At 38.9% G+C, this 13,707-nt stretch overlaps 1 protein-coding gene across 4 annotated transcripts in view; it reads left to right on the plus strand.

Annotated features, from left to right (window-relative positions):
* The window catches only part of dennd4c (DENN domain containing 4C), a 40,155-nt gene extending 26,893 nt beyond the window's left edge, over positions 1-13,262 (plus strand). For 3 of the 4 annotated variants that reach the window (XM_088990646.1, XM_088990648.1, XM_088990649.1), the window contains 11 exons: positions 3,277-3,469; positions 3,752-3,849; positions 3,930-4,105; positions 5,340-5,495; positions 5,582-5,768; positions 5,851-5,961; positions 8,979-9,116; positions 9,198-9,315; positions 11,507-11,663; positions 11,735-11,799; positions 12,132-13,262. In XM_088990646.1, coding sequence (XP_088846772.1) covers positions 3,277-3,469; positions 3,752-3,849; positions 3,930-4,105; positions 5,340-5,495; positions 5,582-5,768; positions 5,851-5,961; positions 8,979-9,116; positions 9,198-9,315; positions 11,507-11,663; positions 11,735-11,799; positions 12,132-12,268 — 1,536 coding nt within the window. In that variant the 3' untranslated portion in view covers positions 12,269-13,262. The remainder of the gene's footprint in view (positions 1-3,276; positions 3,470-3,751; positions 3,850-3,929; positions 4,106-5,339; positions 5,496-5,581; positions 5,769-5,850; positions 5,962-8,978; positions 9,117-9,197; positions 9,316-11,506; positions 11,664-11,734; positions 11,800-12,131) is intronic. The other variant, XM_088990647.1, reaches the window with a different exon arrangement.
* The last annotated feature ends 445 nt before the right edge of the window (positions 13,263-13,707 follow it).

The following is a 13,707-nucleotide window of genomic DNA, read 5'->3' on the forward strand; positions in this document are numbered from 1 at the left end:
CTGTACTTCTCTATCTGCATTCTTAAAGCAAACACTGCATCCGTCGTACTCTTTTTTTTTTTTGGCATGAAGCCATATATAGCGTAGTATATCAGTGACGTGCGGTGAGGTTCATGGCTGGTGAGGCACTGACGTCATCATAGTCAGATTTACAAACATATGAACTCTACAGAGTAGTTTATTCACCATTTGATTGGCAACAGTTAACGTATTTTGTTTAAAATTTCATGTCAGCATTCTTTATATATACAAACTGTAGCATAGAAAAAAACAATTAAAAAAAACGTTTTTATCGTGTTACCTTTAGTCCATGCGCCGCTCCTTCTGAAGAAAGGCATCGATAACTTTATTTGTAGAAGCCTTCCTTATCTTTCTTCAGTTTTAAAAGTCTCTCCGTCTCAACGGAGATCACTGCCAGTGAAGAAAGTCGTCCTTGATCAGTCCTGTTCCGACTGTATGTTTTCAGTGCTGAGAATGACAATCTCATCTACTTCTACAGCAACAAATGGGGCTGCACCGATCTCCTTTTTAATGTCATTTCTAATGACATCACCAACTGCTTCAATTAAATCGTTCTGTATTTTGTTTCACAGGCTAGAAAATATAGTGGATGTCCCAAAATGACTCGCTAGCCGGTCATCTTTCTGAGCGAAAGCATGTAATAGTTCAACATAGTTGCCACGATGAGCAGAGCATTTACTTTCATCATTTCCCCATTGCGGGACGAATAAAGGTATTCTGATTCTGATTCTGATTTCCACGAAATGCCAGCTGTTGTTTGGCAAGGAAGCAGGTGGCATTGATGAGATCTTTTAAAATCTCCCGGTTCTCCTTTACCTTAGCATTGTGGATGCTGGTGTTGAGTCTTCGCTCATTTTTGATGAGGCTCCGTTGGAAATTTTTCAGGTCGCAATATCCCATTTGAGTCCAGACATTGTCACAAGTTGAGAACAGAAGGCAGGAAAAGCAGAAAAGGCGGTTTCTTGCACAGCCAGCCTTTTCGTGTGTACCAGTCCGCCTGAAAAGAGCGATTATTCTGTCCCGTTGTCTGAAGCAAACCTTTTAGCTGCGGTGTTGGTCTTCCTTTAATTATTATCTCTTGCTTCGATTGAAAGTCCAGTTTAGAAAATTCTTTCAATTTAGATATGTAATCCTCCATTCTGAAAGTGAGGCCAAGCAACACGAAAAAATGACTGCAGGGTTGCACTTTACTTGCTAACTGTTTACTGTAGCTTTCTGTCTCTAATTCTATTATTCTGCAGACGTGGAGTAAGAAGTATCTCTGGAATCACAAGCGCCCCCTGCCTGTCATGAGGCGGGAGAACTGTTTGCCTCACCTACGCACAGCGTTTTGATAAAAATAAAACAAAATAAACACTGTTGTACAGTGTTTATAATGTACAATGACTCTACATTATATACACCAGCTAAACTGTAGAAATTTAGTTCATATACTAAAAGTGTTTGAACGCTTTAATAGCGATATGCAGAAGGACAGCAATGCGGTCTCACTGCAGAGCAAGCCAACGTAGTTCGCATAGTCATTGCGCAATCCGTGGTGAGGATCAGCCGGCTGGTGCCTCACTGCTCGTCTCTACTTAGTATTTGAACGTAAATGTGAAAATTCAGCGATTTTGAAAAAAATCCTAAAACGGTGAAGTTAAATGGACAAGAACTTTAAAGTACAAATCACTAAATACATATAACTGTTTAATTTATTTTTTCATTTGATATTTCCATGAGAGCTTTCCATGATGACAGGTGAGGCACTGCCTCCCCTGCCTCCACTGACTGCACGTCACTGATATATATATATATATATATATATATATATATATATATATATATATATATATATATATATATATATATATATATATATATATATATATATATATATATATAGTGGATGTCCCAAAAATATATATACAGTAAAGTCTCGTTATATCGATATCGGATATAACGATAGTCCCGGTTATATCGATACTATTTCTATGCACGCACGGAGAAAATTACATGCAAACAGGGTCGGATATATCGATAGTCCCGGTTATATCGATATTTTTTCGGATTCCCTTGAATATCGATATAACGAGACTTTACTGTATATAGTGGATGTCCCATATATATATATATATATATATATATATATATATATATATATATATATATATATATATATATATATATATATATATATATATATACAGTAAAGTCTCGTTATATCGATATCGGATATATCGATAGTCCCGGTTATATCGATACTACAGTAAAGTCTCGTTATATCGATATTCAAGGGAGTCCGAAAAAATATCGATATAACCGGGACTATCGATATATCCGACCCTGTTTGCATGTAATTTTCTCCGTGCGTGCATAGAAATAGTATCGATATAACCGGGACTATCGATATATCCGATATCGATATAACGAGACTTTACTGTATTTCTATGCACGCACGGAGAAAATTACATGCAAACAGGGTCGGATATATCGATAGTCCCGGTTATATCGATATTTTTTCGGACTCCCTTGAATATCGATATAACGAGACTTTACTGTATATATATATATATATATATATATATATATATATATATATATATATATATATATATATATATATACGCGAATGTAATGTTTGTAAGGCAAAAAGTTCATTAGCTAAAGCATTCATAAGCCTGTAATATATGCAGTACAGTGATACCTGGGCTCACGAACACTTTAGCTAACTTTTCGCCTTACGAATGTTAAATTCGCAAGGATATAATGTTGGCATACAAACTGTTTACCTAATACCATAGCATATTTATTATACATAAAATAAGGTATATTTTTTTTAGTTTTAAGGGTTATTTAGTTGAAAATTATGTTTTATGGGGACCTGGGAATGGATTATTCTCATTTTAATGGTTTCCTTTGGGAAATTAATATTTGAAATACACACTTTTTGCCTTACACAAACTTTCTGGGAACCAATTAAGTTGGTTCGGAGAGCCGAGGTCTCACTGTATATTTTTTTAAGAACTGACTGACGAGTCACAACACAAAAATAGTTCTGAGGATAAAATCCACTTCAAATAATAAAAACATTTTACTTTTAGAAATCCGCGACATCACTGTGGTGGACGAGTACGATACATACGACACTGACAGCTTTCTTAACCGGGTTCATTAATTGTTCTTGGTTGCGCCCCCCCCCCCCCCCCCCCCCCCCCCCCCCCCCCCCCCCCCCCCCCCCCCCCCCCCCCCCCCCCCCCCCCCCCCCCACTGCAGGAAGAACAGGGTCCAATTGGTGGAGGCTTCCCCGCCACCTTGGACGAACACATGTTGACCGGGCAGGACGTGGAGGACGACCTGGAGAGTGGCGCCGTCCCGGGTTTGGCGGCCAACGGTCTCAACCAGAGCTGCACCAGCATCGGCAGCAGCAGCGGCAGCAGCGACACGGGCCGAGGGACGCAACACACACGTAAGCTCCCAACGTTTCCGAAGAGCTGTTACACCTTGGAATATGTTTTGAGCAACTTCTTCCCGATGTTATGTCATAGTTGAAAAGTTCTAAAAGAAGCCTGAAATGGCTTTCCGATCAACAGCGGAGCGATTAAATGACACCGTTTTGGTTTATAAGAGGTGCCATTCAAAAATTAAATCACACAAATTAAAAAAAATAACAGTCCTTGACCATGCACCTGACTCGAATCTGATTCATCTAATGTTCAGAACTTATTCCAATTATTGCATTCTTCTGTAGATGCAACCCCCGGGCGAGCAGGAAGGGCCGCCGACTCCGAAAAAGGCTCTTTGCACCATGCCTCCTCCTCCAGTATCTTCCAAAACTACGCTCTGGAGGTCAAAAAGCGAAACAGAAAACCATTTGCCGTCTACCTGGCGGATTCTTTATCTGTTTGATCTCCTCCAACTCATCGCAGGTGCTGATGTCCAGCTGCTCGCAGTGTCGTTCTTGCGAAGCGCTGGTGTACGATGAAGAAATCATGGCGGGATGGACAGCTAACGACTCCAACCTCAATACAAATTGTCCTTTCTGCCGCGCCGCCTTCCTTCCCCTGCTGCATATCGAGTTTCATGACTTGCGCACGACGACCGGGTAATAATAATAATAACAATACATTTCATTTATAAGCGCCTTCCAAAACTCTCAAGGTCACTTTACAATTGCAGGATCGGTTTTTATGCGGGTGAGCAGCACCAGCGTTCACTCAACCCCGAAGTAACTCAAATAGATAGAAATCTAGCTAGCTAATAGATAGCCAATAGACAGCTAGACAACTATCTATATAACAGCAGTTAGCAAATAGATAGCTAATAGACAGCTAATAGATAGCAAATAGATCGCAATAATAATAATACATTTCATTTATAAGCAAATAGATAGCCAGCTAAATGAACTCTAGCATATGAAAAAAACATAAAAACTTATTAAGAAACACAAGTATTTGTTAGTTCCTGTTTTCCAAATAGGAGGCACGGTGTGCTTGTTTCGAGCTGTTTGTCACTCCCAATTGAGGTTTAGCGTGAATTGGCACATTCTGTAAAACAATAACTTTGAACCATAATAACAATAATAATACATTTAATTCCTAAGAGCCATTCAAAACTCTCAAGGTCACTTTTCAGTCACAGGATCAGTTTTTCTGTGGGTGAGCAGCGGCAGCCACATGCGCCAGCGTTCACTCAACCCAGAAGTAACTCAAATAGATAGAAAGCTAGCAAGCTAATAGATAGCCAGCCAGATAGCTGATAGCAAAAAGATGATGAAAGACTTGTAGGACAAAAGTTGGAAAAAAATGTCACGGGTTAGACTTTTACTCGTACTCTGGAGTTGTTCTACGAGCGCACTGCTAGAGCGTACTGCTAGACCAAAAGTGCCATTCAAGATAAAATAAATGTCCCCAACAATAATAATAATAATACATTTCATTTATAAACGCCTTTCAAAACTCTCAAGGTCACTTTACAGTCGCAGGATCGGTTTTTATGCAGGTGAGCAACGGCAGCCACACGCGCCAGCGTTCACTCAACCCAGAAGTAATTCAAATAGATAGAAAGCTAGCTAGCTAACAAATAACTAATAAATAGCCAGCTAGACAGTTAGCTAACTAGCTAGATAGCCATATAGCTAATAAATAGCCAGCTACATAGATAGCTAGCTACCCAGATAGCTATAAGTCGCACTTATTGTTTTAAAAGTGAAGACAAAATAATGTACTTGTACGTTTTATCTGACAGCACTAGTCGGATCTGGATAGGAATGCAACTCCCATTTTTATTTTATTTTTTAACCTTTCACCGTTAATGATTTTTTGAAGTTCTCTCTGCAGGTTCTACATGAATCCCAGCGCTTCTGGAGACAGTATTCACAGTTCCAGCAGCGGCCAACCAACCGCTGCGAGTGACCTGAAGACGCAACATCACAACGATTTCACTCCGGGAGAACCTACTGAGACCCTCCCTGACAGTCCTGGAACACAGAAAAGGTCAACGGATAAATTCAGATCAATATTTGTTCCATTAATTTCTTTTTATTGACCAAAACTCAACAATGGCAACATTCTGTTTGCAGTTTGGTTCCAGAGCCGGCGCAATCTGACCCGCTGGGTTTACTGGAGCACCAGGCCAAAAGATGCAGCGGCACGTCGCTGACGCGCAGCAACAGCGTGGGCGGTACCCTACGGGGCCTGGACTACCCTTTGAGACCTGGTCACGGCATCTCCACCACCAGCCTCCCCGGCAGTCTCCGCGAGGTGTCGGTCGGTAGAAAAAAGATGTCCTCAAAGCCCCCCTCCCAGACGTGTCACGTAACTTCTCAAGTGAACTGTGACTGACCAACAGGATGAAATGGCGACCAAAAAGCCCAACCCCAAGCCTGTGTCGGTGCCATACCTAAGCCCTTTGGTGCTGCGCAAGGAGCTAGAGACGCTTTTGGAGAATGAGGGCGACCAGGTAGGATCGGGTTACCCAACAGTCACCCTCTGACGCAGATGCACCGTATTTTTCCACACTATAAGGCACACTGCATTATAAGGCGCACCTTCAATCAATTACAAGTTTGAAAACATTTTCCATATATAAAAATTTCTTATTTTTTTTCATTTATCTTATCTTATTTTATCTTATCTTATTTTATATCTTATTTTATTTATAAAAAACTTTTCATGTTTGATGTCAAACACAAAAATAGTAGAATAGAATAGAATAGAATAATGTGTGGTGTATTTTCCAAATTTTTATGAGCTCAAAAATATGACAGGGCTTAATAGAGTTGATCACAAAACAATAATAAATATACAGTAAAGTCTCGTTATATCGATATCGGATATATCGATAGTCCCGGTTATATCGATACTATTTCTATGCACGCACGGAGAAAATTACATGTAAACATGGTCGGATATATCGATAGTCCCGGTTATATCGATATTTTTTCGGACTCCCTTGAATATCGATATAACGAGACTTTACTGTAATTTCCAGAGATTATCAATCTTCCATTTATGAACTTTTATGTTCCTTTGGGGTTTTCGTGAAAAATTCTGGCCTTAAATTTTTCAGAAATAAACAATTTTGTGGCAGTCACAAAATACAGTAACAAGCAAAAAAAACGCCATATTTTCAGTTTCTGATCATTGTGCCAAAAATGGAAAATTATGGAGAAATTGAGAAAAAAATTCCCCCTTGTAATTTCAAATGATTACCGAAGTGAAACGCCGTTTTATATATAATTTGCCCTTAAAATTCTCAGAAATAAATTATTTTTTGAGACACTAAATACAAAAACCCACAAAATGTTCCATTTCTTGTGCCAAAAATTGAAAATTATGGCGAAAACAGGAGAAAAATTCCACCAAGCAAAGTAACTTGAAGAGATATTTGAAATGAAAAGCCGTTATGTATATATTTTTTACCCTTAAAATTTTCAGAAATAGATGAGTTTTTTTGAGACACTAAATACAAAAACAAGAAAAAAAACACTTCTAATCATTGTGCCAAAAATGTAAAATGATGGCAAAATCACCTAGCAAAGTCATTTTAAGAGATTTATATATATATATATATTTTGCCCATGAAGTTTTCAGAAATAAACATTTTTTATATACAAAAACAAGCAAAATCCAGCAAATTTTCCATTTCTAATCATTGAGTCAAAAACTGACAATTATGGCGAAATTGAGCAAAAGTAATTTTTAGAGATTACCAAAATAAAATGCATTTTTTTTTTTATACTGTATATATTTTGTCCTGATAATTTTCAGAAATAAACAAATTTTGTTCTTTTTTTTTTTGAGATACTGACTACAAATACGAGCAAAAAACGGCAATTTTTCCATTTCTAATCGTTGAGCCAAAAATTGAAAATGATGGCTAGTTGGTCAATACGGTTTTCTATTGGGCGCTAGCAATGTCCTAGCCCAACATTCTGGCAATGTATCAAAAAATGAACAGTTTTCCTCTCTTTCAATCTGGAACACAGTGAGACCTCAGCTTACGAACACCTTATCTTATGAACTTTTCGTCTTATGAACGTCAAATTCATGAAAATTAAACCTTGAAATACCCACTACTTTTCGCAATACACACCCACCCCGGCTGGCGAAGTGATCTTCGGATCTTCGGTGGAAGCACACGACGAACAGCGCTCCAGCTGGCGCACCTTTCCACGCCCCTCTCTCTGAATTCACACGTCGATCGCCTCCGAGGAGCTTTTTGCAGATAATTTTACTATTATGGGACCGAAAAAAACCACCACAGGCTCGTGTTCAGCCCGAGAAGACACAAAAAATAAAATTACTGTAGCTTTACAGTGTAAAGCTTCAGCGACTCGTTGAAATGAAATGAAATTGAAGTGTCGCGAGCGGCGGCGCCGCCCTAGCTGTCAACTTGCACGTGACAATTTCGGCGTCATTAGTCATGTGAAAGCATCGACTAAATAACGCCTTTGTATAAACTTTACACAACACTGTAAAGCTTTTAGGTGAAGGATGGTGGCAATGGTGGAAATGAAGAATGTTACTCTCAGGGAAGTGACACACAGCGTGTGAGATGTGTCAGGCTGAGATTCACATTACAGCCGCGGTGTGCACATGTGACGCCACAAACGCACACCTCGTTCGTGTTTCTCACCTCGACTAAATGACCCCTTTGTGTAAAGTTTACACAAAGGCGTTATTTAGTCGATGCTTTCACGTGACTAATGACGTGTTTTATTCCGCGTCCGTGGAATCATCGGACTTGCGCCTTTTGTTGTAATAAAATCTCTGCCAGCGCCTACGGGACTCGCAGTGGATGCAGATGACATCGAGGAGCTTGTTGCTGACCATAATGAGGTCATCAACACAGAGAATTTGATTTGCCTTCAAGAGGACAAGCAGAAGCAGGCCATTCAACAGTTGATGTGCAGGCTTTTATTGAACAGTTCCATCCAGAAAAGGCTATGAGAATCATCAACATGATGAATGATAATGTGATGCCTCAGTTTCGTAAGACCTTACAAGTCAGAAAGCAACAGGTGTCAATTAAGAGCCATCAACGACCATCACAAATGTAAATAAAGTGAATTTAATATACAGTGCAGTGTATTTCCTTCATTACAATACAATAGCACATTAATTATACATAGAATAAGCTATGTTGTGTGTAGTTTTAAGGCTTATTTAGTTGAAAAGTATATTTTATGGAAACCTGGGAACGGATTATTCCCATTTTAATGGTTTCCCATGGGAATTTTTTTTTTGTGATACACACTTTTAGGCTTACACACTCTGTCTGGGAACCAATTAAGTTTGTAAGCTGAGGTCTCACTGTATGTGCAAATATTATAATTTTGTTGTCCACTGTTGTCCGTTAAGCAGCTTAAAGCCTAAGAACAAACTAAGTCCCAATCAAATTTTGATCAATTTCCCAGCCTTGTCCTATGTTACGATCTCTAAAAAGGGTTCCGCTTTGCTGCTGTGTTCCAACAGGTGATTTACTCGCACAAGTTCCTCAGTCAGCATCCCATTATCTTCTGGAACCTGGCGTGGTATTTCCGACGCTTGGACTTACCCAGCCACATGCCCGGCCTCATCCTGACCTCCGAACACTGCAACAACGGCGTGCAGGTCTGTTGTACGCCGTCTTGGTCTTTTGCCGTTTATAACTTTGGTTCTGCCAGGCCTTTAAGTGTGTTTTGTTTTGTGTAGCTGCCTCTGACTTCGCTGTCCCAGGACAGTAAGCAAGTGTACATCCAGATTCTGTGGGACAACATCAACCTCCACCAAGAGGCCGGAGAGCCCCTTTACCAGCTGTGGCGGACCTTATGTGAGTTCAAGTCGAACAGACGAGTTGATTACATCATTTAAAGGACAACCGAGACCATTTTTTTGTTTCTTAACTGACATCAGAAAAACATTTAATAGCATCTAAAATACCCAAAACAGGCAGGCTGATATTTTTAGTCAAATGCAAAACACCAATAAAAATGACTTAAAGTGGCCCATAACTACTTCAAAATGACCTCGGAAATGGAGAGTTTCAGAAGGTCCCGCCCCCTGGTTTGTGACATCATGCCAGGACGTCTTGCCTTGCTCTACAATCAAAACAATGGCTTCAGATTCGGAGAAGATGCTTTCTTGTTACTCATCCACTTATGAATATGATTCAAATAGTTCTGAAGAGGAAAGCATAAATGTTTGCAATCGATTAAAGAAGTCCTTCCGTATCATTTTGAGGCGTCTGGACTCCAATGTAGCTCCCGGAAAATGCACAAGATGGCGCCCAAGCTCTGTTGAAAATGGGCTGATTTGTCTGCTGGGAATTTGTATCAACTAGTATCAAATAGTAGTCTTGGTGCAACACACAATGATTCACCATCGCGTTATTTATGTGTTTTTCTTCTAATTTCGCCATCAAAACGATGTTTTCAGACCAAACAAAGTACCCAAAATGCAAATGTGTGTCGCTTTCTCGGTTAGGGGCGTTCCTGATGTGACGTCACGTCAGGAATCGTCACCAACTCGAAAACACTCGACTTCCTGAATATTCAGCATGAGTTTTAAAACGCAAAATATAGCTATATGCAGTGGAATCTTGTTAGAATATGCTCAATAGAAGTCATTTGAAGTGATTTTACAAATTATGGATACAACTTGTCCGGAGGCGTCGGTTGTCCTTTAAGACCAATGATGTGCCGGTAGAACAAACATACACAAATAAATAAAACAATAAATACACAATAAATAAATACAGTTATAGGATGAATGGATGGATGGATAAATAGATAAATAAATAGACAGGGATAAATACATAAACACATGAATAAATAAATGAATGGATGGAAAAATAGACAATTCAATAGATAAATAAATACAGTAATATGCACATAAATACACACATAAATAAAAAGGTAAATAAATAAATGTTTGAAAAAATAACTAAAACATCGATGAAAATGTTTCTTTGGCCGTCATCTGTACTTCTTTGAAAGTGTCGGATGTTTCGCATCTCATCCAAGAGGCAATGTCGGCAAACTAAAATTTTGCTGGTAGCTCTGGCCCTACTATATATAATATACATTGGGGAGACTAAACAAATTCTCAAAAAAAGACTTTAGCAGGGATAATACTAGTGGGCCTCGGCAGTACTTGTGCACCTAAAAGCTAGCAACCACTCATTTGACGACAATGAAGTTAAAATCTTAGCGAAAGAAAATAGATGCTTTAAAAGGGGAGTAAAAGAAGCGATGTTTATAAAACAGCAAAATCCTTCACTAAATCGCCGTGGTGGTGTGAGTTTTAATTTGGATCGTGCTTACAAAACACTTCTGAGATCGTTACCACATAGGCTTAGTTATGCTGATGAGATGATACCAGAGCAAATGGGGCAATCAGGCCAGTCGTAGACCATAATCAGTCAGGACAATAGAAGTAATCAATGTAGCCTCAGGGAATAGTCCAACCTTACGTAGAGCAGGGACCTATCAGAACAGAGGTCTGCCCATATATATATATATATATATATATATATATATATATATATATATATATATATATATATATATATATGGGACATCCACTATATACAGTAAAGTCTCGTTATATCGATATTCAAGGGAATCCGAAAAAATATCGATATAACCGGGACTATCGATATATCCGACCCTGTTTGCATGTAATTTTCTCCGTGCGTGCATAGAAATAGTATCGATATAACCGGGACTATCGATATATACGATATCGATATAACGAGACTTTACTGTATATATATATATATATATATATATATATATATATATATATATATATATATATATATATATATATATATATATATATGGCCAGAGCTACCAGCAAATTTTAGTTCGCTGACGAAGCCTCTTCAAAGAAGTACAGATGACGGCTGAAGAAACCTTTTCATCGATGGACCATGGAAATTTCAACTCATTAAAAAAAATCAAACTGAACCAATGATTACAACTCTGATTTTGCGTCTTTTTTTGGGGGGATCTCTTCAGTGGAGAAAAAGGGCACGTTGGCGCCGACGGATCACCAGGAGATCCGCACGCTCCTCAACACCATCGTGCGCAACATCCAGACCAATGACGTCTATGGTCCAATCAACCTGCTTATCCGAGAGCTCAAACACCGTCCAGAGGACATCAAGCGGCAGAGGTATTTCATCCCGTCTTCTGGTTTGGAGCATTTCGGTGGCTCGTGGTCTGATGTCTCCCGTCCCTTTCCAGGAGCATTTACAGAGAAATATTATTCCTTTCCCTCGTGGCGCTGGGCCGGGAGAACATTGACGTTGGTGAGCAAATGCAGCATGCTCTTCTCTTTTTATTGTATTGTATTGTATTGTATTGTATTGTATTTCACCTCACCTCACTTCACTTCGTTTTATTGTGTTTTAGTGTGTTGTATTGTATTGTATATTTTAGTTTAGTTTAGTTTTAGGTTTGGTGTTGTGTTTTATTTTTTTATTTTATTTTGTTATTTTATTTCATGTTTATTATTTGTTGTATTATTCATTTTTGGTTTGGTTTTATTTTTTTTTTCATTTATTTTATTTCATGTTATTGTTATTTAATTTATTTTTTTTCAACTTGGCTCAATGGACCTTTTGCTTTCCTGACTCTACAGAGGCTTTTGACCGAGAGTACCAGCTGGCGTACGATGAGCTGAGCGCAGAGCAGCTCAAGTCTCTGCACTGCATCGATCGGCCGCCCAGCGCCAGCATCCAGTGCTGCCTCAAATGTTTCGGCACCCTCTTCATCTAACCACTTTGGACAAATTGTTGTCTACGGTAAGCCGTTTTGAGTGTTTCTTCTGCACCCTTGATATCCGGCCGTATTGGGTGACATTTCTCCACACGGGTTGCACAATTCCGTCACATGTATTTTTATTTTATTTTTTATTTTGCCTTGTAGTTGTCCGAACTAGTGAAGACAAAGAACGTATAATTAGATGAAAGAACGTATAAGTAGATGGACCTCAAGATGGAACTCGAAGATATGGAATGAACGCTCAATCGACTTTCCATAGATGTCAATGAATAAACTGGAAACTCCTCAACGGTACTTTGCTGAGGATGCAATACCGAACAGTGCCTATGGGTGACACTGTTTCTCTGCTGACAGATTATTTTACTGGGCAGAACATGGCCGTTTGTTTGTATGTGTTAGCGAGATAGACCTTGACTGTCCTTAGTGCACTTTCTAAAATAATAATAATGAAATAAAAAACCAGTAGCTCAAGTTTAGTCGGAGCCTCAGACGTGACGTGGGAACAAAACATTAAATGTGGCCACAATATGGTTAACATGTTTGCGCACGAAAATTAGTGTTATAAATGTGATGCCGCAAATTAGTATTTTGTGCTCCTCAGTCAGCATTTAATTTGAATATGATTGTTTTCTTCCTTTCAATTCACATCTGAGGCTCTGAAAGTTCTCTTGTTTTGTATGTGTGCCTGCATGTAAATGCAGATTTTAAAGAAAGGCACATGTCTGCCTTTCCCGGTTTGTTTCACTCACGTCTTAATGACTTTCCAAGCCCTTTTTGGATGAGAAAATCAACTCCGGGGGGGAAATTAAAAGTCGGAGGCGTTTTTTCCAGTAACACACTGTGGGGATATTGGGCATGAGTCAAATCCAGAACGGATTTGACTTGTGTTTTTTATTTTTTTTTTTTTAACCCTTACCACACTGGAGCTGTGTTGGTGGCAACATTGGTCAAGTTTTTGCTACTGTTGATTAATGAATTTGAAAACATTCCACCCCAGAGTGCTGCAATGCATGGAGCACGGACATAACCAAACACATTCCGTTATTTCCAAACCGTTTGAGCCGCAGTGAAGATGAAATGATGTCACCTCAGAGTCTTAACTCGTTTGTCCTCGAAAACAAACAAGAGTTTCTCTATTTATTTTTGTATTGTTGACATCTGAATTGCAGTCATTCGAGTCACTCTTTTAAATGACTAATAACCGTTTTAATGTTGAACGAGAGATTGAAACCTGAACTAATTTGTCAATAGTGATCTCTCACTGTCCTGTGGTAAGGAATTGAATGTCTAAATAGAAAAATGCTGCAATAAAAAATATATTTGACAGACTGAAAACAAATGTGATTTTATTGTGACCATGAATTTTACTTTTTGTCTTGTTCTGGGACGTGAATGTTGTTGTCCCATCATATTACATCCTCTTTTTGCCGCTC

The sequence above is a fragment of the Hippocampus bargibanti genome, linkage group LG02 (genome assembly GCF_051943395.1).
Source record: "Hippocampus bargibanti isolate YZ-2025 linkage group LG02, ASM5194339v1, whole genome shotgun sequence".
Lineage (NCBI taxonomy): Eukaryota > Metazoa > Chordata > Actinopteri > Syngnathiformes > Syngnathidae > Hippocampus > Hippocampus bargibanti.